The 20798-nt window shown below is 46.6% G+C and overlaps 2 protein-coding genes and 1 long non-coding RNA gene across 8 annotated transcripts; 1 reads left to right on the forward strand and 2 right to left on the reverse strand.

Annotated features, from left to right (window-relative positions):
• The first annotated feature begins 550 nt into the window (after positions 1-550).
• On the forward strand, positions 551-18393 carry LOC106493214 (uncharacterized). 2 transcript variants are annotated; one of them, XR_001294119.2, is made up of 5 exons: positions 551-634; positions 13427-13500; positions 14239-14979; positions 15682-15899; positions 18095-18393. It is a non-coding gene; the product is annotated as an uncharacterized lncRNA (long non-coding RNA). The 2 variants fall into 2 exon arrangements; XR_001294116.2 differs by having other exon boundaries at positions 14239-15899.
• LIPH (lipase H) lies at positions 628-14240 on the reverse strand. Of its 3 annotated transcripts, none has more exons than XM_067302062.1 (9): positions 14082-14240; positions 9204-9571; positions 7759-7867; positions 7547-7648; positions 6216-6305; positions 3850-3945; positions 3228-3339; positions 1895-2068; positions 628-804 (listed from the first exon to the last, which is right to left on the reverse strand). In XM_067302062.1, the coding sequence occupies exons 1-9, from the start codon at positions 14131-14133 to the stop codon at positions 714-716; spliced, it is 1194 nt and encodes a 397-aa protein (XP_067158163.1). In that variant the 5' UTR covers positions 14134-14240; the 3' UTR covers positions 628-713. The 3 variants fall into 3 exon arrangements, with proteins under 3 accessions (XP_067158163.1, XP_067158161.1, XP_067158164.1); XM_067302060.1 differs by having other exon boundaries at positions 717-1093; XM_067302063.1 differs by lacking the exon at positions 7547-7648 and having other exon boundaries at positions 717-1093.
• ANAPC13 (anaphase promoting complex subunit 13) lies at positions 17006-20773 on the reverse strand. Of its 3 annotated transcripts, none has more exons than XM_067302065.1 (3): positions 20717-20773; positions 20062-20187; positions 17006-17640 (listed from the first exon to the last, which is right to left on the reverse strand). In XM_067302065.1, the coding sequence occupies exons 2-3, from the start codon at positions 20158-20160 to the stop codon at positions 17515-17517; spliced, it is 225 nt and encodes a 74-aa protein (XP_067158166.1). In that variant the 5' UTR covers positions 20161-20187; positions 20717-20773; the 3' UTR covers positions 17006-17514. The 3 variants fall into 3 exon arrangements, with proteins under 3 accessions (XP_067158166.1, XP_013808640.1, XP_013808648.1); XM_013953186.2 differs by lacking the exon at positions 20717-20773 and adding an exon at positions 20482-20633; XM_013953194.2 differs by lacking the exon at positions 20717-20773 and adding an exon at positions 20297-20431.
• Between the last annotated feature and the right edge of the window lie 25 nt (positions 20774-20798).

The raw sequence follows: 20798 nt of genomic DNA on the forward strand, positions 1-20798 counted from the left end.
GGGACCGAGGCCGTTGGGGGCGGGGGGCGGGGCGGGGAGTGCGGCCGTTGGCGGCGGCGCGGGCGCCATGCCAGGAGGCTGCGTAGCCGGCAGACTGCGTAGCCGTTGGGTGTTGCGAGCGCTTGTTTCGAGCATCGGAACCGGCGCGGAAAGAGCCGGTTGGCGGGAGGAGCGGTCGCCCGTCGCGGTGACTGACTTCACTGCGGCTCCCGGGGAGCGCTGCCCTTGGCGCCCGAGCAGGCCTGCGCCCGCGGCAGGCCGTGCCGTAGGCTTGCTGCTTCTAAAAAAGCCGTTAAACCAGTAGTTCCGCCTGACAATTACACGCTCGTTACACTGAGTCCACAGGGAACATAAAGCTGTATTTGCTATCGGTGCTTTACAACAATACAGTTTCCTATGGTTTCATAAGCGAGTAGTCGAAGCGGAGGCCCTCATCTTCCCAATTAAAGCCTCTCGGAACAAAGTGGCCTCCCAGCTCCACGGAGGAAGTATGCTTTAAAAATCTAAGCTGTCATAATTTTTGGCACTGCTACAGACTGATTTAGAAATCTCTGCAGTGACGGAAGAACCCCTGAAAGACTCGATGAATTGTACCGGTGTTTGATCTCCACGGAAGACACCAAGAAACTTTACGGTGAGTCCGCTGATTCTCCCGTTTGGCTGTGGTGCACAAAATGCCTGCCACTGCCACGGTGAAAGAACACGTTCAAGTCTTAGCTCGTGTTCTGGCTCTGACATGGGATGGGCTTGAAGGTTATTTTGGTGTTCTCCATCAGGACAAGGTCATACCTGCACAGCTGTGGTCTGCATAAAAAAATCAACCCAAGCCAAAAATGAAAAAATTGCCCTCTGTGTATCATTTTTCCATCCAAGTCTTCCAGCTTGCTGGAGGTTTATATAAAATAAGTAACATTTTCAGGACAAGTGGAAGGCTCCTAAGGTGAGGTGAAATTCCAGCGTGACAAAGGTCAGGGGTGCTTTGAGCGTATCTTCATTCTGTTCTACATGCAGGGGAAAGGGAGTGCCAGGCGGAGGGAGTTGCAGAAAAAGGGCGTTGCACATTAGACGTGCCTGTTCTTTCCTTATTCTGAACCTAAGATAAGGGTAGCAGACCTTCATGAACTGGAAAGAAGCATATTCTGCAGCTCAGTCCTTTTTTGCTTCCCCCTTCTCAGTCTGAGAGATACAATCCTTGTTTTAACACTCATTTAAAGCATATATGGCCTGATGTCCAGACATAGGGTCACCCCAAGAGGTTCTGTACTCACTGGGCTCGGGCAGAGATCTCCTCTTTCAGAAGTGCCCCCAAATCAAGGAAACTTAAGGGTATAACGACATAGCAGGTGGAGGTTAACGAGGTGACTGAAGCCACTGAGGAAATCTCATGAGCAAATGATGTGGTAGGTACCTCATACATGTTGAGGGCAGTCAGTGCTTCAGGGCATAGTGGCCAGGAGCTCCCACATCTCTGGAATTTCAGGATTAAATTAATCTCCCTACTTGTCTGGATATAGAAATTGACTGGGATATACATGTATTGGGAGCAATCTGTGTTCACCTGAGAGTCGCATCTACTTTCAGTCCAGTTTTCAGGCTTGGGCGCCTTATCTGTAGCTACACAAAGGCTAGAACTTATTTTCTTGACCAAAGGTTAAAGGGTCAGACCACAAATTATTATTTTTTTCAATACAATAAGGCAACCTCTGTTTTCAGGGAGGTGTTCAACTATGGGATTTGTTCTGCACTAAAGGCAGAATTTACACAAGGTGCACAGGGATTATTAAGTGTGAAATAAATGTAATTCTTCTGGACTCAGCTAGGCCAGGACTCTAGGAGACTCATTTGCTTCTGTCTAGTTTGCAACAGTAGAAATGGTTTGTTATTCTCTGCTTACCTTTCTGGATTTGTAATTGACCGTAACCTCATTTGGAGAATCCTGAGTTTGAACTTTGGGCCAATGACAGACCCGGTGGAAAACGTCAAGGAAATTCTTTCTACTTTTTCAAGATCCTGGTCAAATCCAATTAGCAAAGGGATTTGGTTGTACTGCTGAAAGGCTGCAGTTTCTCTAAAGATAAAGCAGACAAGGTGTCACAGTCACCAAGATATTAGAAACAGTGCTGGGGAAGGAGGACTGGACTTATGATTAGTTTCTGATCTTGAGGAAGGGGATATGGGTTCAGGTCCCCACACGTGAACCTGCTCTGCCATTTTTGCACTCAGTCGTTCCTGGGGCGGTGCACAGAGGTCTGATGCCATTTACTCTGGTCCCAAACCAGAATCCTCACTGCAGTTCTGCTGGGTGCAAAAACAGCAGAGCTGCTCACAAGAACGCTGTTGCTATACAACACGTTCTTTATACGGCAGGTTGTTGTTTGGCTTCTCTAGCTGACCAGAGCTGCAAAATTCCCTTACAAATGTGCAGAGTGGAGATGTGATTGGAAGTGTATCCCAGTCACAGCATTCCAAACAGCTGGCCTGGCTTAGCAATTTTAGGAGGTCTGTGGAATTGGACCAGTTTTAACCCGTCAAGGGTAATTACGGCACGTGTGTGTAAGCGTGCTGAGCGGTGGGCTGCCGTGCGCTCAGCGGTGTGCGGTGGGCCTGTTGCGAAACCTCAGAGCGCTATGCAGATTACCCCGGTGCAAGCATGCGTGGCTGACAGCCGCGAGAATATGCAGCTGGAGCTGCCACTCCGCACTCGGAAAAACTAGTTGAGCAGCGCTTGTTTGGCCGAAGGGTGTTCAGTCTCTGTTTGCATTGCTGTTTGCGTGTCTGCATACAGACCAGCCATTAATTTGCCTCTCCAGTAGAATGAGTTGTTTCGGGTGTTACGTATTCAGGCCCAGGTTTGTCCCAGCTCTCTTGGGCACCTGGAGCTGGAACTCAGCCTACCTAATGGCGTGGAGCTGGCCCTGCTCCCAGGGAAGGGACGGAGGGAGGGGGAGAGGTGGTTTTCCTCCTGCTTTAATGCAAGCATAGGACAGCCATGCCACTGGCTGAGATTTTCTTAAGTGCTTAAGATGATTGAGAAGTGTCCGAACCAAGGGGTTGGGCTGGCAGCTGACGGGCAGTGGGGGAGTCTGTGGAAATCACACATGGCCAGGCAAGCCCTTACTATTGTGTATCAGCAAAGAAATTTGAGGGGGATATCCTTCCTCTTCCCTGATGCAGTTGTTCTAAGCGATTTGCTATCGTTTGTAGATCATCGACTCAGTAAGACTTACGGATTGCCTTTAGATTCTGCTTTCTTCCCCGTTTCATCGGCTAATATAACGCTGAAGGTGCCTCTTCTGCTACCTTTGTTCCATGTAATAATATCCAAGAAGTAGTGATAAACTGTGAGGGGACAGAGGGAGAGCGCGCAGTCGGACTCTGCCCGCCTGCTTCCGGGGCTGGTGGGCGTTCTTGCGGAGGCATACGGCGAGCACCGAGGGAGAGGGGTGCGGGGGGGAACGACGAGAGCCAAACGACTGAGCTACACCAGGTGTGAACCTGAATCGCAGTACCACGTGCGAGCCCAAAAGAGTGGCCTGTTGCTGTGAAACCCAATTTAAGCACTACCTTTTTACGCTTCGCTCATGTGTTCTCAACAAATTCCCTCGCTCTATAAGGAAGATGAGCCTGTTCTTGCACATCTCTGTTTAACTAGCGCTTTCACAGCAACAAACATGTTTGCAGTTATGGAATATAATGGCAGGCCTGCAGATGGACATAATTCTATCCAGCAGCCCCAGGCTGTATTTCTAAAATGCTGGGTATGATGCCAATAGCAGCTAACCATCTCTCCTCAGCTGTTGCTGAAGGAGGCAGTACACAAAGAAAAATCATTTCAGAAATCTTACTTACTACAGAACGGCTCTTTGTCCGCTGTATCAAAAAACATGCTTGTCACTGGATGACTCTGTTGCGTGAAATAGCTTTTCCACTTACTGGCGTAATAACCTATGGATGGCAGCATAAAAATGAAGCAGAAGGTTACTGCACAGGTATATAAGCAATTAAATAACTGAAAATGTAAAACAGCTATTTAGGAATACTATATTGCTTTTCAGCTGCAAAGTAGTACTGTGAAACATACTCCTATGCGCCGTAGGCTTATACAAGGGCTTAATTTTACTTGTGGTAACTAAAGCCAACTCTGTGTCTAAATATATCTGGTTACCGTTCATCACTTATTTTAAGATCCATCTTTTTTCACCTCTGATAGCCCTGGTCAGGAAGGCTTTCGTGGTCCAGAATGAAAATAATCCCCTGAGCTTTGAAAGCTAATTTCTGGAAGTGTCAGAGTTTTGGCAGCATCAAAATTTCAGACATGACAGTCTGAAGCTGTGCTGTCACGCCCAGGCTGGGACACCTCTGCGGGTGAGTCGCAAAAAAGCAAAATACCCTGTGTTTGCCCCCTCTCTGCCATCCCTTTTATAGTCAAAGAGGGGCGTGTGGTGCTGAAAATTTCTTAGAAAAGATTTTATTTTAGCAGGAACATGCCCTTATCCCTCAAAATCTGCAGCTAATGAACTTCAATTCATTGCTTCTGTGACTTCAGTCTAAAGATCCCAAGGCTTGTTTTGGCTTTTCCAGTTCTGGATCCTTTATATGTGGATTTCTGCTGTAGGTTATGATGTGCTGTGACCATACAAAGAGCAGGGGAACCTCTCAGGTCTCTTTTGCCTGCAGCAGAGGCTTGTACCTCTCAAAGTCAAGGAGAAATCATCCCCCAAAACACAGTGGAAATAATTTATATGCTTTTGCAAAGCACAATGTTTTGTTAGTCCTTTAGCAAAACATTTGTCACAGTCACATGGATGGATTAAAAGTTACAGTAACGGTGGGCAGCTACATCAGAGACGTGTATTCACAATGTATTCACATTCCCTGGATTCACAGTTCTCTTTGCATCTTCCTTACCTAGGATGGGGCATGGCAAAGGCTGAAAAGTTTCGCAGCTGGTGCATTTGCCATTCCTGTAATTTCTGTACGAGTCACACGGGTATGCAGTAATATTGCAGCTCTTTTTCAGGGATGATATGAACAAGAAAACAGACCTCTGGTGGTCACATTTAAAATACTCCAATCCTTAATCATATATAGAGAAGAAATAATTCATTAGCAATCCTTGTGCTTCAGGAGAACAGTGTTAATTTACTAGCAAAAAAGGACACAGCAGCGGACAGTCACTGACCAGTCTGAACACAACAGATTAAAATGGGAAGCACTGGACTGTGGCAGAACAGTAAATGGGCACCAGCCTCTTCCTTTGAGTGCACTCAGCTCTACCAGTGTCTACTTTAGTATTCTACTAGTCTACTTTATTTTTTAAAAGCATACTTGTTCCTACTGTTGCTGCGGTTCCTGAGGACCAGCTATAGATCCTACTCCATCTCAGATGTTGTCTTCTTCTCTCTGAGCCCAGGTGTGACAGTTGGATATCGCATATCTTTGGCACAAGACCTTGCCATTTTTGTTAAAAAACTCTTTAGAAAGATATAACCAATAAAATGAGTTGTTCCATGAGCAACAAAATAAGTGAAGCCTCGTTTCCTCTGCATTTGTGTTACAGGGTTGGTTTTCCTGTGCAGATTCCCTTGAGCCTGATAAGGGTTGAGTTCACATTATTGCCTTTCCTTCAGTAAGGTCTCTTCTTCACCCAGCTTTCACAGAAGCAGTTCTGCTGCCGAGCTGGGAAGGAGAAAGGCTTTCTTGCGGTCAGGACTAGGGCTCTGCCTACTGGGCTGCACTGTCCGTCGCTGCCAAGAAAGGCTCCTTGGGTCTAGTATACTAGTCTAATCTACACTGCGTGTGTCATGAGTCTGTTTTCTGAACAGGTGCTTGCTGTTGCTAATTGTTGGGGTTTTGTATGTTTTAACTATGTAATTAAAAAAAAAAAAAAAGCCCCACCGTTTTTTTAAACATAGTCACAAAATGAGGGTACAAATTCACCTGATGAGTTTTTGCATGCAAAATTCATCCCACTGAGTTTGTGACAGAGAGCAGAAGGACCACCCCGACTCATATCTCTGCCTAGTGCACATCAGCTCAGCTCCTCTTGTGTCAGTGTGCCCCATCGATGCTGGGAAGAGATTGCTTTCGTGGCTTCCCAGAAAATTGTTTTCATATATTTTCTAGCAGTGATGATGTTTCTCTGGCCTTCTCCTCCTTTTCCTGACTGGAAATATTTTGTCAGTATTTTTGCAATTCAGGGCTGAATTAATTACCAGAAAATATTGTTTGTGGACAGCCTGGCTGGTCAGTCCCGCTGTTGGGGTAGAAGTCTATGTGGCCTAGTGCTTCTCTGTAACCTAGTCCTGGCAAAAGAAAATATGGAGGGAAGGGAAGGGATTATTAAACCATAAAATACAGAAAAAAGAAACATAAGAAACTAACTGGAAAAAAATAACAGTTATTTAGCTCTGGGATGCCTGCCTGTGCAGGAGTTTTAATGTCATTCGTGTATTTATGCAGCAGGCCAAACAGTTGTGACCCAACTGTGTCATTTTAGCAACGGCATCAAATGCCCCATATAAGTCTGTGCATGTGACAGCACAGAATTAGCTTTTTTGTTATAGCTGCCTGCAGGAGGGGAAAAGGGCTGTGAAATAGTGGGCGTTTCAGTGCTGCTGAAGTCCAGGCTCTAGGAGGGTTTGGGAGAAGAAAGAAGGCAATGAGGTGGGAAAGCCAAGTGCTTCAGGGAGGATGCCTGCGGGAGCAGAGCTGAGGGATCGCGTCACACCACCAGCCTGGCTGGCGGATTTGAAGACATGCTCCGCACCAGTTGGGAAAGGCAAGAGGTAAGGGAAGTGCCAGACTCAGCCCAGAAGGTGGTTTAAGCCACAGCGGGTGGGAGGAAGGCAGGAAGCATCATGCTGAGCAACCTCCTTTGAGGCTTGCAGGGGACTTTACAGGGAGCAGGAGCGTTCTGGATTACTGACCCTCCGTGCAAGGCATTAAGCTGTGGGACTGGCTTTTGCAATGCCGCATGCTTGGCTGCGGCTGGACCCAGCAGTGCAGTTACTTTGGGATGGCTCTGGCAGGACTGTGTGGTGGGGTAGCAACAGGGTATTCCTGCACTGGTGGCCATCCTTGCACTTCTTGGGCTGTGGGACCTCCAGGGCCTCCCTCCCCAGGGCCATTCCCTTCACTTCTAGGGCAGCAAACCAAGCTGCGCTCAGTATGGTCCAGCACTGTCCAGGATGGTCCGTCCCTGGTGGCTGGGAGGGTTGGTACCTCCCCACTGGCGGTCGTGTCCACCAGACCCTGATGGCCACATTCAGCTGTTACTGCGAATAGCTGTAAAACAGCATGTTTTGAAATGCAAATACAGCAGCAGCGCCTGAGGGAGTCCTGACCACAGAGTGAACAGTACAGGCCCCCAGAGCCCTTCACAGCCCCACGGCGTCTTGCACCTGGAAGGAGACTGCGGTCCGCCTGGGCCAAAGGAGCAAGAACTCCCCCAGCCCAGCTGCCTCCCAGAGCCTCTGGGCTCTCCGATGCTCCCCATCAGTCTCTAGGTTTCCTTGTGACGATAAAGAAGCGAAATGTCACTCACCGTCGGTGTCCGAATGAATGACATCAACAAACTGGGCGTCTGTAGGGTCTAACCTCTCGCTAGGCAGCTTCCCTCTGTACAAAGGGCCTGCGGGGTCAAGGCCTGCAACGCAGAACCAGGCGCGTGGCCTAACGGCAGTACTGGGCGGCTCACGCCACTCGCTGCGCGCAGCTGTGCCCGAAGCGAAAGGACTGACTGGGGGGAGGGCTTACCGGTGATTCTTCCGAGTTTGCCTTCATACATCTGTCCCACAAAGCCGGAGATATGTGCTCCCAGGCTGACTCCTATCATGTGAAAGGAGTCAAGTGATGCTCCCGCAATCTGAGATTTAAAAATACCCATGGTCATAGATGTTGGGCACATTGAAGGCATAAAAATGTCAAGGAGAGGGAATGTAAATGCATCTCCCTACTTTTCCCATATTTTTCAGTGGTATGTGCTGCACTCCATATAAATATCCCCCCTTTCATCCCTTTGATCATCCCACAGTGCAACAACTACTCGTGTTGAGGCCCTTGAGAGAGCTGAGGAGAACGGTTTGGGCAATGGTTGTGTTTTCTTGGGGTAGTGACAACATGTGTGGACAGGAACAAGTAAATATTCATGGACCTCATGAATATAACTCCGGTTGCCAGCATGTGGTTTCCACAGGGCATTAGCAGACACAGAGAGTCTAATGATCCCAGAGCCTTAGTTATGCAGGTGGGTGACAGCAGCTACTCGAGTTAGGGGCCAGTTCTCTGCAGCAACAAGAAGTTTCCCTGTACTTAGGAGGTGGCTCTTTACCTTCCACAAGCATCAAAGGGAATTAATATATTTTTTGAGCAAGTTACCAGCATGGAGAAATAAATAGAACTGAAAAAAATAATAATGTTTAGTGAAAGCTCAAGCAAACATTATAGCCAAATGTATTAAATAAATGGAAGTCAAGCAAGCACAAATATGTTTAGATCCTTGTCTTGCATCCAAATATAAGCATGATCATGGGAAAAAAATGCTGTGAGTTCCAAGGTAATCACTTCTCGTACCAGGAGAGCCACTGCATAGATGTGGAAATTCAGCAGCCTTTTTTTTTCATGGAGCAGCTATAACTTAGTACACTAAGATGTGTACTCATAATCCCTCTTCTGCCCAGTTTAAGGATATCTAGTTAAAATAGTTCACTCCTACTGCAAACTAACCTGCAGTATAGTCTCAGAGACAACTCTTAGCAGTGGCTATAATGAACATGTAAAAACCCCCTAACAACCAGTATCTCTGCCTGTAAGTGCCCAATTTTGGAATCTAATGTCACAGTTGAGCGTGTCTGTGCAATGACAACTAGAGGAGCTGCAAATTGTAGCTGATCCGCGTAAGCTGATGTTTGGACATCCAGAACATGCAAATCAAGTGTCTGGGCATGTGAAAACAAATCCTTAGAGTTTCATATCCAGAAATGTAGAGACTTAGAGTATAAATTGAATATTGCAACAAAATAGCAACATACCAAGACCAAGGATAAAATTTGGCACTGCAGTATAGTTGCACTTATAAAAATGAATGTATCTCTTTTTAGAAGTGTCTTTTCCCAGATATCCTACTGTTTTTAAACACTTCCTTTATGGCCTTTATATATTGTGCTTTAACAACTAGGTAATATTATGAATCTCTAACTTACCAACATTTCATCAATAAGTTTCTTCAAAATCTCAGCAACTTTCTTGCAGTTTCTGGAAGCATTGCTATATATGAGAGTTGTTGCCCCACGGTTCCAGTCCACAAGGATGATGTTCGTGTCTTCTGCAGAAAGCAGGAGATGAACCAAGTCAGGAATCCACAGCGGGGGAGAGCCTGTGAGTCGGTATCCATGGATAATGAAGGTAGTTTTCTTGGTTATATCTAGATACTTGGAGGCTGTTGAATTGAGCTGTTCAGCACAGTTCGGGTTCTGCCTGGTGTAGAGCATTAGCTTCACTTTGAGGTCTGTCCCCGTTAAAGCGTTGCCCAGGCTGAGACTTGTGAAGGCAGGGCATGCCTCCTCAGGATCTGTAAAGAGCGCAGCATGGCAATCCTCAGGTTAGCACCAAGAAACGCCTTGGACTTTTCTACCTGCCAGCTCCACACAGGCTGAAGAACATGCACTGTGAGCTCCCTGAGCTGGGGCTGCTCCTTTCCTCTCCATCGCGTTCGTGACTAGAGTTACCATGAAAATTAGGGGGTTTTGCCATGTTGGGACAAGGCCCTTCATTGCAAACTAGCACCTTCTGTCAAAGGACATATCTCCCTGCTCTTTTAGCTGCCTTTTGCCTTTATCCCACATAACCCCTTTGAACAGTGCTTTTCTGGGCCAGACTGCAAGTGTACCTTATGGGAAGAGCATTCCCTGAAACAGCACACTCCTGCTTCCACCAGCAGCTGGGAGAGAGCATGGGCTCTCTCCCAAAATCTCCTTAGTGTATGTACTGCCTCCGTTGGCTGGGAGATGAGCCCAGCAGGTCTGCAGCTGAACCTGGTCCCACGAATCCCCAGGGGGATTGTGCGGCTGCTTATTTGACTCAGCTCTCCATTCACATAACAGCATTTCTTACAGAAGGTTCACGTGGAAGGGACTAGGCTCTGGCACTCGGGCTTTATTCTCAGTTTTCCATAACTGACTCCCAACACGTGTGCCCTGCCAGAGTGCCTTGGTACTCACCTGCATGTTGTTAATACATAACATACATCCCTCCCGGAAAGGGCTGTCTTGAGACTTAACAGCCATATTGACGTCATGGTGTCTCAAGTTGGGAAGCTGAACTCCGTCCAGAGGAAACATTTCAAGATCTTTTTTGAGGAGGGGCATTAGTGGCTAGCGTGGTTGCTATATTGGTTTGAGAGCACACCCAGATGCTCTGGACAAGTTGTAGGGCGAAGAGCCGCCGCTGTGTTTTGTTTATAAGGAACTCCAGCCTGAAGCTGACGTGCTGCATGGCATCCTGCTGTTGTGAGGGACAGCTCAATGCTTCATTTGCGCTCGCAAATGCAGCCTGCCATTTCAAACTGTGAAATGGGACACCCTTTAACCGCATGGGAAACGTTACTGATGTTGCTTTATACAGAGCTGGGGAGCTCCTGAATGTTTTGTAGCTGCTGCTTTACGCGGTGGTCTCTGCCGTGTGAAAGCCTTTGTTCATCGCTTTTCAGCAGGCCACCAGCCGAGCCTTCAGAGTCCAATACAGCCTCCAACCGGGCAATGGCAGTGAATCAAATGAGTGCGTCTCCTGACAGACACTGCTTATGAAGGCCCTTCCAGGTTTTGTAGCCTCTCCCTGCCTCACAGTCCTTCTCCTCACCCCCCCTTGTTTTACTGAAGGACCTTGTGGGAGGCAGTTGCACTCTCACACATACACCCTGGGCAGCAAATATTGTTCAGGCGGGCTTGCTAGACAGATCTCCCAGACCTTTGATGCTTAAAAGGCAGCGCGGTAGGTGGAAGAGGTTTAGAAAACCTGCAAGTGTAAGCTAAGTGTGCTCTAGCAGATCTCCTGTACCCTGCGCATTTTAATTTTTAAATGATTAATCTGTCACAATTTTACAAGGAACTTCTCCTCTTCTCCTCCTCCTCCTCCTATGGAAATGAGGAGCACGGAAGTGATATAAATGCTATGTACCCAGCACATAAAATAAATCTGTTCAGCTGCCACAGTTCTCCTAATTACTTTGTAAAAGCCCCAGGAACTCCTGAATAAATGTGAATAGGCAAAGAGGATGTTGCAGTTAAGTCCTACTGGATATTTTAAATTGCTATCATAAATTCAGAAACAATTTTATATCTGAAATCCATGGAATCCTTCCTGTGTAAGCCTGTGGTAAAATATGAAAGTGAGACAGGAGCAGTGGAAACTGAACTCTCAGCCAGGCCCTGCGAATACTTGTTGAAATCAGTGGCCTTTGGAATCAGCGTGTTCTGCCTCTGCAATACTTTGAGCAGGGCTCCCAGGGTCAGCGTGACTCCGAGCCCTGCTTGCAGGAGTAATGGTGACCGAGGCGCCTGTCTCCTAATCTGCCAGTCTTAGAGTGCCGAGATACTCCAGAAGAACGCAGTAAGAGTTCTCCTGTTAGACTGCTCGTTTGCAGATCTTGAAGTAACTGGTAGAAACAGGGGATCATTTTTTGCTGACATACATCAGCATACAGAGTGATACTCAGTGACGGTCCTCTAGGTACTACTGCCGTATAAAAAAAATACAATTCTATTTATTTTTGATTAATAACTAGATATTGCCTTAGTTATTGTATAGTGTTATTGTAGAGTACTGTTAATCATCTTTACTGCCACTGAAGCTGTAAAAATGCAGGCAGAAATGCCAGGCAAGAATTATTTCTGTGTGGTACAAGACTGCACTCATTGCTTAATTTGTTCCTATAGCTCGTGCGCTGTGCTGAGACTTGCCCAGGGGAACAGTTAGTCACCCGAGCAGCCCAAACCTTCTGGTAAAGGAGAGCTTTTAAGGAGCTGATTGGCATTTGCTCATACCTAACACAGGAAGTGTTTAAAAAGCCATGTGATATCTGCATCAAGTCTATTAAATTTGTTCTATTTTGATTAACAAAATCAGAGCAGTGCTAATTGCGGGGGACCTGCCAGCTTCTCTTCTGGCAGGCTGGTGCATATCCCAGACTCCTCCACCATGTGTTAGGAAAGCTGGCACATGAGGACAGCCAGTTATGCTGGCTTTGCTCCTCATTCTGACAGGAACAGTGAATCCTACCCAAATGGCTGGAAGTGTCTTTCAAACTTCAACATGAGTTCGCTGATGAGGCAAGACACTTCCTGTGATTAACTCTGCAAGCAAACAAGTGAGCGAGGTGGAGACTCACACCCTCACACTGTGCTCACCTTCATCCAGCAGACCGTTTCGCTCCAGCGAAGGGGAACAAATGCTAGCAATTAACTCAGTGTCCCCTTAACTTACTTCCAGCCCTGCCTTGGCCATTAGCTTGCTGGACAGCCTCAGGCAATTTCTCTTTCTACCTCTGCTCAGTTTTCTTATATATAAAATAGGATGGCAAACCCTTATTTCCTGTGCAAGGTGCTCCGATATCTCAGCCTCCTGCAGCAGGTGGCATGCAAATCTGTTAACTGAAATTCCTGTGTGGGAGCTGGCCATCTTCATCTCACGCTTGAGGTCAGCCTCAGATGCCCTACTGCAGCAGGAGGGACATCTTCAGACTAGTCTTGTTTTTTGGACACAGTGCAAAGATGGGAGTGTTTTAGGAGGATGGCTCCAGGCAGACCCCGTGGTACTTAGTACAGTCAGCGCTACTTAAGGCCTATATTCCCTCTGTCTCTCTCATTCCATTCTTGGAGACAGTGTTCAGAGACTTCTTCTTCTTTTCTCCTGGATGTCCACCCTATGGACAAGCAAGGTCTACCATAGTGATGGTTTTGGGATGTGATCTTGAGGCCTTCTGGCATGAATATGTATCATCTGAACTTTTTAATCCCATCAGTATATCCATTTGCAAAATGAGTTCCAAAAGATTTTTACTTCAGTGGGTCAGATTTGTAGTTACCCTAGCTCTGATCCTTGGAAGGCTGTACTGCTGCTGCCCACTGCAGGGGCTGTTCACCCAGTCTGCACCCTGCGCCGGTCTCAAACAAATGTGTTGCTGCTTCTGTGTCTGTCCACAGTTTCCCTGACTTTCAAAACACCATCACCTTGCTTGGGGTTTACAGTTTGTTTCAAAAGACTAGTCTTAGTAATGAAGTCTTCAGCTTTAAGCACACTTCAAAACTGAGCAGCATTATCAAAGATTTCATCACTTCTCCTTCCACCTCTTATATGGTCTTCATTATCTGACTGGGTTTCCTTGGTGCCTTTTCACACAATTTTATTTTACCATTTACTATTTCCACAGCTCCTACTGCATATCCATCAAACTAAGCAGAAATGAAACCCCACGATTACTCCGGGGAACCTGATGAAATGCGGGTCAGTATTTATAACAATACTGTTTGTCTGTTTGTTTTTAAATCCCGTGTATTTTCCCTACAAAGCAGGGAGCTGTAACATGACTAACCAAACAACTTGCTCCCATGTATATGCTAACAGAAGGCAGTACATTTGTGTATTATTATACAGAATTATTCTTGATGGGGCTATGAAGATACCAAATGAAGTTTTGTGTTTATAAATGCCAATTTATCCTTTGCAAAATTCACTATGAAGTCCTTCATGTCTGTCACAGAAGACACTGCTGAAAAGAAATCATTCTTTGAATATTTCAAACCACATTTTCAGCGTCAATGTATAGTACTTACATAAGAGAAATGCTTGCAAAGTGAGGAAAAGATAGTAAAAATGACTTCTAGTTTTACAATTGAAACTCTTAGAGCTGGTTGCATGCATGTAACCAGTATAGTTTGCTTTGCCAAAATAAATAATAATAGTGAAAAACCCTGCACAGTAACTTTATGATGAGTGCAGAGGGTAGATACGTTCACGTTTCTGCAAAGCACAGAAAACCTGTTTTATTTGACAAAAACATTCAAAACAAATGGTTGATTTCCTACCTGTTTTCACCCCACACGAAAGGTAGATGAACATGACACACAGCCTCAGCATATGGACTTCCACATGGAACTTCTACAGGCAAAAGTTTTAGGGATCCCACAGTTTCTTTGGCATGTGGTAGCTGTCTCTGACAACAATTTGCTTTTTTTCTGCCAGTAACAGTAGGTGTGGTGAAAGGAGGAAGTTACCAGCCAAGAAATGGAGGCCAGTCTTTAGTTATACAACCAAAGCTGCTTCTTAAGAAAGGTGAGGCACCTTCTATTCTAACAGGATTCCTTATTTTAAATATAGTTTGCCCTGGGGAATGACTAATCAAAGACACAAATGGTTTGGTAACATACTGTAAGCAGCAGTTTGACTAGATGTGTTGAAATTAAGGAAATTATTGCATGGCTGTCTTTTGTGAAGAATGCCAAAGGCAGCAAAGAACGTAGGTGTTGCTGCCGGTCTGATATGCATCTGGGCAGGGCCAGCATTTGGTTTCGCAGGGCCCTAAATTGGTAGCAATCATGATGATCCCCACACTCTCGTGTCCCCTTGGCTCTCCTGCACTCTGGCTGTCTCCTGAGGGCTGTGGCCCAACATCCCTTCCGATCTACAAGTTCCTGTGATCTCAAGCAGAAGGCGGATGTGCAGCGCTATGTCATGACAGAGTGAAAGTACGAGCGTCAATTCAGTCTGTGTCTCTGTTGGACTGCCAAGCAACTGCCATCTTGGATGACATTCATACAGCTGGCATCCCTGCCGCGTTTTCTTGCAGCCCTGCTGGAACCTCATGAATCCAATCCAAGTAAGAAATGCTGTTTTCCCTGCTGGATGGGAGGTGGATGCAAAGGCAACTGTCAAAGGCAGAAAAGGACGTCTGAATTGGAGCTGGAAGATCTAATGACAAAATTGGTAAAATAAGACTGGTGTGGAGTTTGTAAAGGGGTGAAAGAGAGGAGGGAAAGAGAGATAGCTGCTGGATAGAAGCTGCTCCACATGTTTTATAGCTGGTTGTGGTGGCTTTGCCTAATGTTTTCATTGCAAATTCTTCTAACCTATGCCAGGGAAGAGGAATATGGGGAGGATCAGAAACATCTCATTGAGCACAGGCTCCCATTTCCCCTGGTGATGCTCGACTGAGGAGCTGAACTATTACGGTTTGCAGCTGCATAGTTCTGTTTCTTTGGTCTACGCTGTACACATTAAGCTTCCTGATTTTGCTGATTCTTGGATTAATCCCTATCTCTGCCTGCTGGCTGACTGCAGCTCCTTCTTGTTCAGGCAAGCGCATGCTGTTTGTCTGATGCTGACATTGCCTGCACCACAGACAGGGGGGCACACCCAGCAACGGCCTTGCTTTTTCCACAAAGCACCCTGAACTCTCCGTCCTTGTGCAGCTCAGCAATCAGAGTCTCGCAGGACACGTGCTGAGCTATGATTCCATTTGGTACTCACACAGGCTAGAGTTGTTTTTTGATATATTGAAGAGGATAAACACTGAGAAAGGACACCAGAAAAACTTCTGTAGAGTCTGGAAGCTGTGAGCTCAAGGAAAATACTTTTTTCTGATGCACTGGCAAAGCAAAACCATTTGAAACATTGTTTTTCTTCCAGATCCTTTCTCAACTTCTCTACTAGTGATCCTAGACTCTGTCAAAATATTTTCTCCTTAGCAAGTTCTGCCAATGGTGTGAAGGAATCGGTCCAACAACAGTGAAACACGCAAGATGAACAGAAGGATTTTACCTATTGCAAAAGACGTTTGAGAATCAGAGATAAAATGGGACAAAGAAATCAAGAGGCCCTTGCCTTTCTTCTCAGCATAAAAAGAGGTAACATCTTATTGCCTGAAGCTAGGCCCCACTTGCTTCTTTCCCCCCTCACTCCCAACAGATTTCTGTTTCCTGGCCTGTGCAAAGGCTGCACATCTTTTCTAGACAGTAAGATGCAAGGCAAACCCCTGCTTGTGGTAGATAAGGCAGCTGTAATTCTCCCTGCAGAGAAGCACAGGACTAGGACTAGATCTGTGAGAGACAACTGAGGTAAGGCGAGGAAAAGGTGCACCTGGAACAGGAGATAAAAGGGCAAGAACCAGGAGTAGAAAGGGCTGTAACTATCTGACCAAAAAGGGAGAGAGAAATCAGAATCCCCAAATCTTTGGTCCCATGGACAACAGCAGCTTAATAATGAAGCTGCATTCACAAGGTTGTCCCTCAAGTCCTGCTCATCCTGTGCACTGAGCGAAGCATGGATCTTGTGAGAGACCCGCCATGCCGTCCTAGAGCAGAAACCTGCATCACAGGGCTTGCAAGGCTGCACTGAGGTGGCAAGGGGCTCTGCGATTCTGGCCTTCCCTAAGGCTAAACGGGTCTGTAACATTCTTGTACCGCTCTGCTACGCGCAGCTCTTAGAAACAGCAGCCCTGTGAAAGGCACCTCTGGCTGCATTACCTGTGTTCCTCTTGCGGCTACTATTCATGCAAATTAATACAATAGGTATCTTGGGCCAAAGCCAGCCCAGATGTAAGAAGCTGCAAATCTCAACAGCTTCCTTGGATATTTCCACTTCTTGTCTCATTCCCTGCATTTTAATAACAGAGTTGGTCCTCTCCCGAAGATGCTGTCTCCAGGGAGAGGTGACAGTTTCATGGTTTCCCAGGTGAGACAGCTCATCCAAGTGTCACTACCCTGAACTAGGACAAAGACAATGACTTTAAATAACTACCATTTTAGCATAAATTAGACTGTCTGTTTACAGTATGTGCATTGGCAAACATGCTGAGGATGTCATCGCTGTAAATGCTGTCCACCACCACTGTCATATCCCGAGGTGAGTTCAAACAGAGCTCGCCTGTGTTTACAGATAACTCCCATCTCTTTCATCCTATTGACCAGTCTTTCACTCCTGCCCCGTACAATGTCCCTCGGTCACACACTAGTTAAAGATGGTAACAACTGGTTTATGGTTATTTGGATTTTGTACAGCAAACTCTAAAACTGGCCCCAAAATACACAGTGGCCCCAAAATACATAGGAACACTTCTTGGGACAAAGGCCTTCACAGCCACAGATGCTCCCAGCGTGAGCTTTGTGATGAATGAATGACTTCAAACAGTAAAAGTTACTTCTTTGATCATATGTGGAAAACAATTAAGATCAGAATTGGCACCAACTTAAATTAACAGAAGATATGAAATAATTTTGTATAAGTAAAGAGAAGCATTCTGATACCAGCTCTGAGGTTTCAGATAGCCATAGTTATTTCACACTGATTATAGACGCACTTTAAACTGTGTTCCATCACTGTGAGCAGAACAGTTGTTTGAATACAAAGCTTTTTCAGAAGCTTTGTTTCCTCCTTAGAGGAACTTATGACAGCAATGGTTAGCTGAAAAACAATTTTTGTATTGCCTTCATGCATTCACTGCATGAAATCTCACTTGATTGGCTAGTTTCCTGTGGGGGGAACATTTTCATGCAGATACTGGAGAGCCAGATCCGTCCACTTCATTTCTTGCTCTTTCACAGACTCCGTTGTGCCACCATTGTCTTGTTCTGGTTCAGGAAGCTCATTCTAAAAACAAAAAAAAGGTACAATGCATTTCACACATCGTAAGCTTCCTAAAAAAACAGGTTACTAACACTTCACACTGATAAATACATAAATCCACACACGAGCCTGGAGGGCGCATCTGAACAACACACATCATACGTACTGATCCAATTAAAAACATTACTAAGCCCTGTTCTGAAGACAACTCTTTTCATATGCATATGGTGCTTAACCTGAAAAGCAGACTGGCTAGCAGGGCCCTGGGGCCCTGCTAGCACTCAGACTGTGCACTTGCAGTGAAGAACAAGAACATACAGTAAATGCAAAATAAGTAAATAATAGCACAGTGCAAATATTCCATTGTTTGTTTGCAATGTATTTCTTTTGCTGTTCAGTCCCGAGAATATAGATATTGCATTTAGTGCAGCTGTTATTAAGACAGCTGGTGGAGTAACATATTATTGTCCTGTTGCAGGTGAGACATCCTTCCTCTGTGTGCTGAAGTCAGGTGTGTCTGTGCTGTATCAACAGGGGAAGTCAGGAACCCTTCCCAGGCGCAACACAGAACTGCTCAGGAGACAGTAAGGAGGAAGTATGGTTTAATGGAGATTTAATCTTCCTTCTTTATATTTTTTGTTCTCTGTGTGGCTGTACTGGTGCAGTCACACAGGGGGCGTGTTATTCTGCAAGATATCATCTGGGCAAGAATTTTGAGTTCTAGATTTCTGGAAATCCCAGCATGAGCTAAATAAAATTCCTCAATTTTGAAAATGGCATACGATTCAAGCCCTTTTCAGTTCATGGGATCTCTCCAGAGAGCACTAGATCAGATACTCAGGACAGCTCAAATATGACTTTACAACCATTCTTTTGGCTCTTTCACAACGTTGCTGAGTTAAGTCTCTTGTGAATTTGTGCTCGTTTCTCTATGTGACCAGAGCCAATCCCATCCCTGGGAATCTTTATATCCACAGCCAGGCCTTTCTTTCTGTCGGTAATTGATCAGGGTTCCATCTATATGTGACTGTAAGTAGCCCAAGGGATGGCTGTAAGGAAGGAAAGCCTTCAAGTCAAGGAAATTTGGGTTCTTGTGTCTGAGAATCATAGTTCTGCAAGATCAAGGCCAAATCATGGCAGGAAAACTTGTGTGCTTTATATGCGGAGGTTGAAGGTGTGCAGCTACTCCTTGCCCTCTCTGAGACAGTGCTGCGTACCTCACTCTGACTGGATCGCAGCAGGGGCCCAGGGGACCAAAGTGATGGATGCAGCATGGTCAGGCAGCACACGAGCAGGTGCCCCAGCTGCATTTCTACCTGGGGTCCGAGCATCTGACAAACCAGGGAGGGCAATGGATGGTCAGAGCGATTCATCTCCCTAGTAACCTTCTCACACAACTACGCTGACTGAAGCATGTAGGCAGCTTAGCTTGTGTCTACAAGACCACAGGGAGAAAAGGACGTGGTGGGAAACCAACTCCTGTGTGGTCTCATCACTGCTCTGAGAAGGGGCTTGGCAAAACCTGAGCTGCAACTTCTCCAAGAATGTTGGGATATCATGATTTAAGGGCTAAACCTTGAACAATATTCGCTTGGTGAGCTGAAGTTACTCCAAGTCTGAAAGTGTCTCTTTGCTAAAAGAAACTCATAGCCAAAGCAGCCCAGGGAGAGCTTTTATGTGTTAATTTAGGACTATGAAATCCCCACAATTTTAGTGTGACTGCTATGTCAGTGCTAGCCAGGATAAAGCTTATGTACCAGAGTGAACGAGGAGAGGAAAAATCCTCAAATGCCTCTCAATTCACTGCTAGCCCCCGAATGGCTAAGGAAGGGGATCAGTGAGGGAGATCTGAGGCTCTGACTTGGAAATCTGTGGGACCAGAGGCAGCTCTTCCCCAGCTGCAGCTCTCTGGCTCAGTAGCTGTACAAGGAGCAGTTTACTGGACGGAAGGATAGCTGCCATACACTGGATGAGGCAGACGCTGCTGTGTTCACTACTATCCTTGAACAGTCCAATTGGGAAGATATTTAATAAATTTTCAGCTTCTTTCAATGGAATTTCAGAAGATGGAAATAAACTATAATCAAGACTATTCAACTGTCAGCATAAGGTTGATCCTCCCTGTTCCACAAACCAACTGGGCAATGACTTCAGAAACAGTTAACATGAAGGGAACCCTGACGCCAAACCCACAATTATGTGATGGGAAAGGCAGTCCAGTTCTAAAGAGATACGGCATCTGGCCAGGGGCAGAGAGAGAGAAACATCCGTGCCCTCATCGGCACACAGGAATCACTAGGATATGGGAGAGAAAAGAGTTAGTCATATCCATCCCGGGAAGCTCTGGTACAAATTAGCTGTACCATGAGCAATACTACCTGCCGTTTCTTGGAAGGGGTTGTGAGAAAAACCTTAACTCAGGTTGATAAGTAGCAATTTACCTACCAACGGGATGGCCACATCCTCATAGGGCAATTTATCTTCCCTCCACGCATCGTCGATCAAGTCCAAGATCCTGCCGTCCCTTTGCACTTCGCTGTCCATCTTCGTGGAGGGCAAGTACAGCTAAACCTGTGACGCAAAGCAGATACTGTTGCAACATCCGCGTTCCCAAGCAGCCGGAGCTTAGGCTGCAGGCTTGCCCTAGTTACGATCCAATTATTATTAAGCTTAAACTCACATGGAAAACCTTGATTTTCCTAAAGCACTCAAAAGGGCTCAGAGCCACAGCAGAACTACTTCATCTGAAAATAACGGTGGCAAATTGCCTTGCAGGTCGGTAAGCATCAGAGGTGAAGCAACCCATAAAAGCGGCCTGTTATTACGGCTTGCAGTGGCTCTCGTGCGGAGCGTGCGGTTACTGACCTTTGGAAGTCTCCCTGGGGCGGGCTTGAGAGCTCCGGTTCCCCCGCGCCCTCTAAGCCGGCGCGGAGCCATTGCTTACTGCTCGCTGCCCCTCTGCCCTGGGGCCCGGGAAGGACAGCGCGGGGGCGGCCGGGCGCTCCCCGGTGCTGCCGCCCCCCCCCCCCAACCCCCCCCCCGCCCCGGGCGGTGCAGCCCCGCGCCGCCCCCGGCCGCGCCGCCCCGCCGCGCGCCCTACCGCGCCCATCTCGGGGAACCGGCCTCCGCGCCGCCAGGGCGCAGGCGCGGGCGCAGCCCCCGCCCCCCCTCCCCGCGCACGC

Source organism: Apteryx mantelli, chromosome 9 (genome assembly GCF_036417845.1).
Source record: "Apteryx mantelli isolate bAptMan1 chromosome 9, bAptMan1.hap1, whole genome shotgun sequence".
Taxonomy (NCBI): Eukaryota; Metazoa; Chordata; class Aves; order Apterygiformes; family Apterygidae; genus Apteryx; species Apteryx mantelli.

Excerpts from the sequence above, each read along its gene's own strand:
- LIPH (XM_067302060.1), bottom strand. The coding sequence starts at position 14,133 with ATGCTGAGGCTGTGTGTCATGTTCATCTACCTTTCGTGTGGGGTGAAA. Across the intron at positions 9,572-14,081 it reads TTCGTGTGGGGTGAAAACAG|ATCCTGAGGAGGCATGCCCT; the intron begins GTAGGAAATCAA and ends CGCTCTTTACAG. Across the intron at positions 3,946-6,215 it reads TCCACAAACAATATTTTCTG|GTTATTACGCCAGTAAGTGG; the intron begins GTAATTAATTCA and ends TGCCATCCATAG.
- ANAPC13 (XM_067302065.1), bottom strand. The coding sequence starts at position 20,160 with ATGGACAGCGAAGTGCAAAGGGACGGCAGGATCTTGGACTTGATCGAC. Across the intron at positions 17,641-20,061 it reads AGGATGTGGCCATCCCGTTG|AATGAGCTTCCTGAACCAGA; the intron begins GTAGGTAAATTG and ends TTTTGTTTTTAG.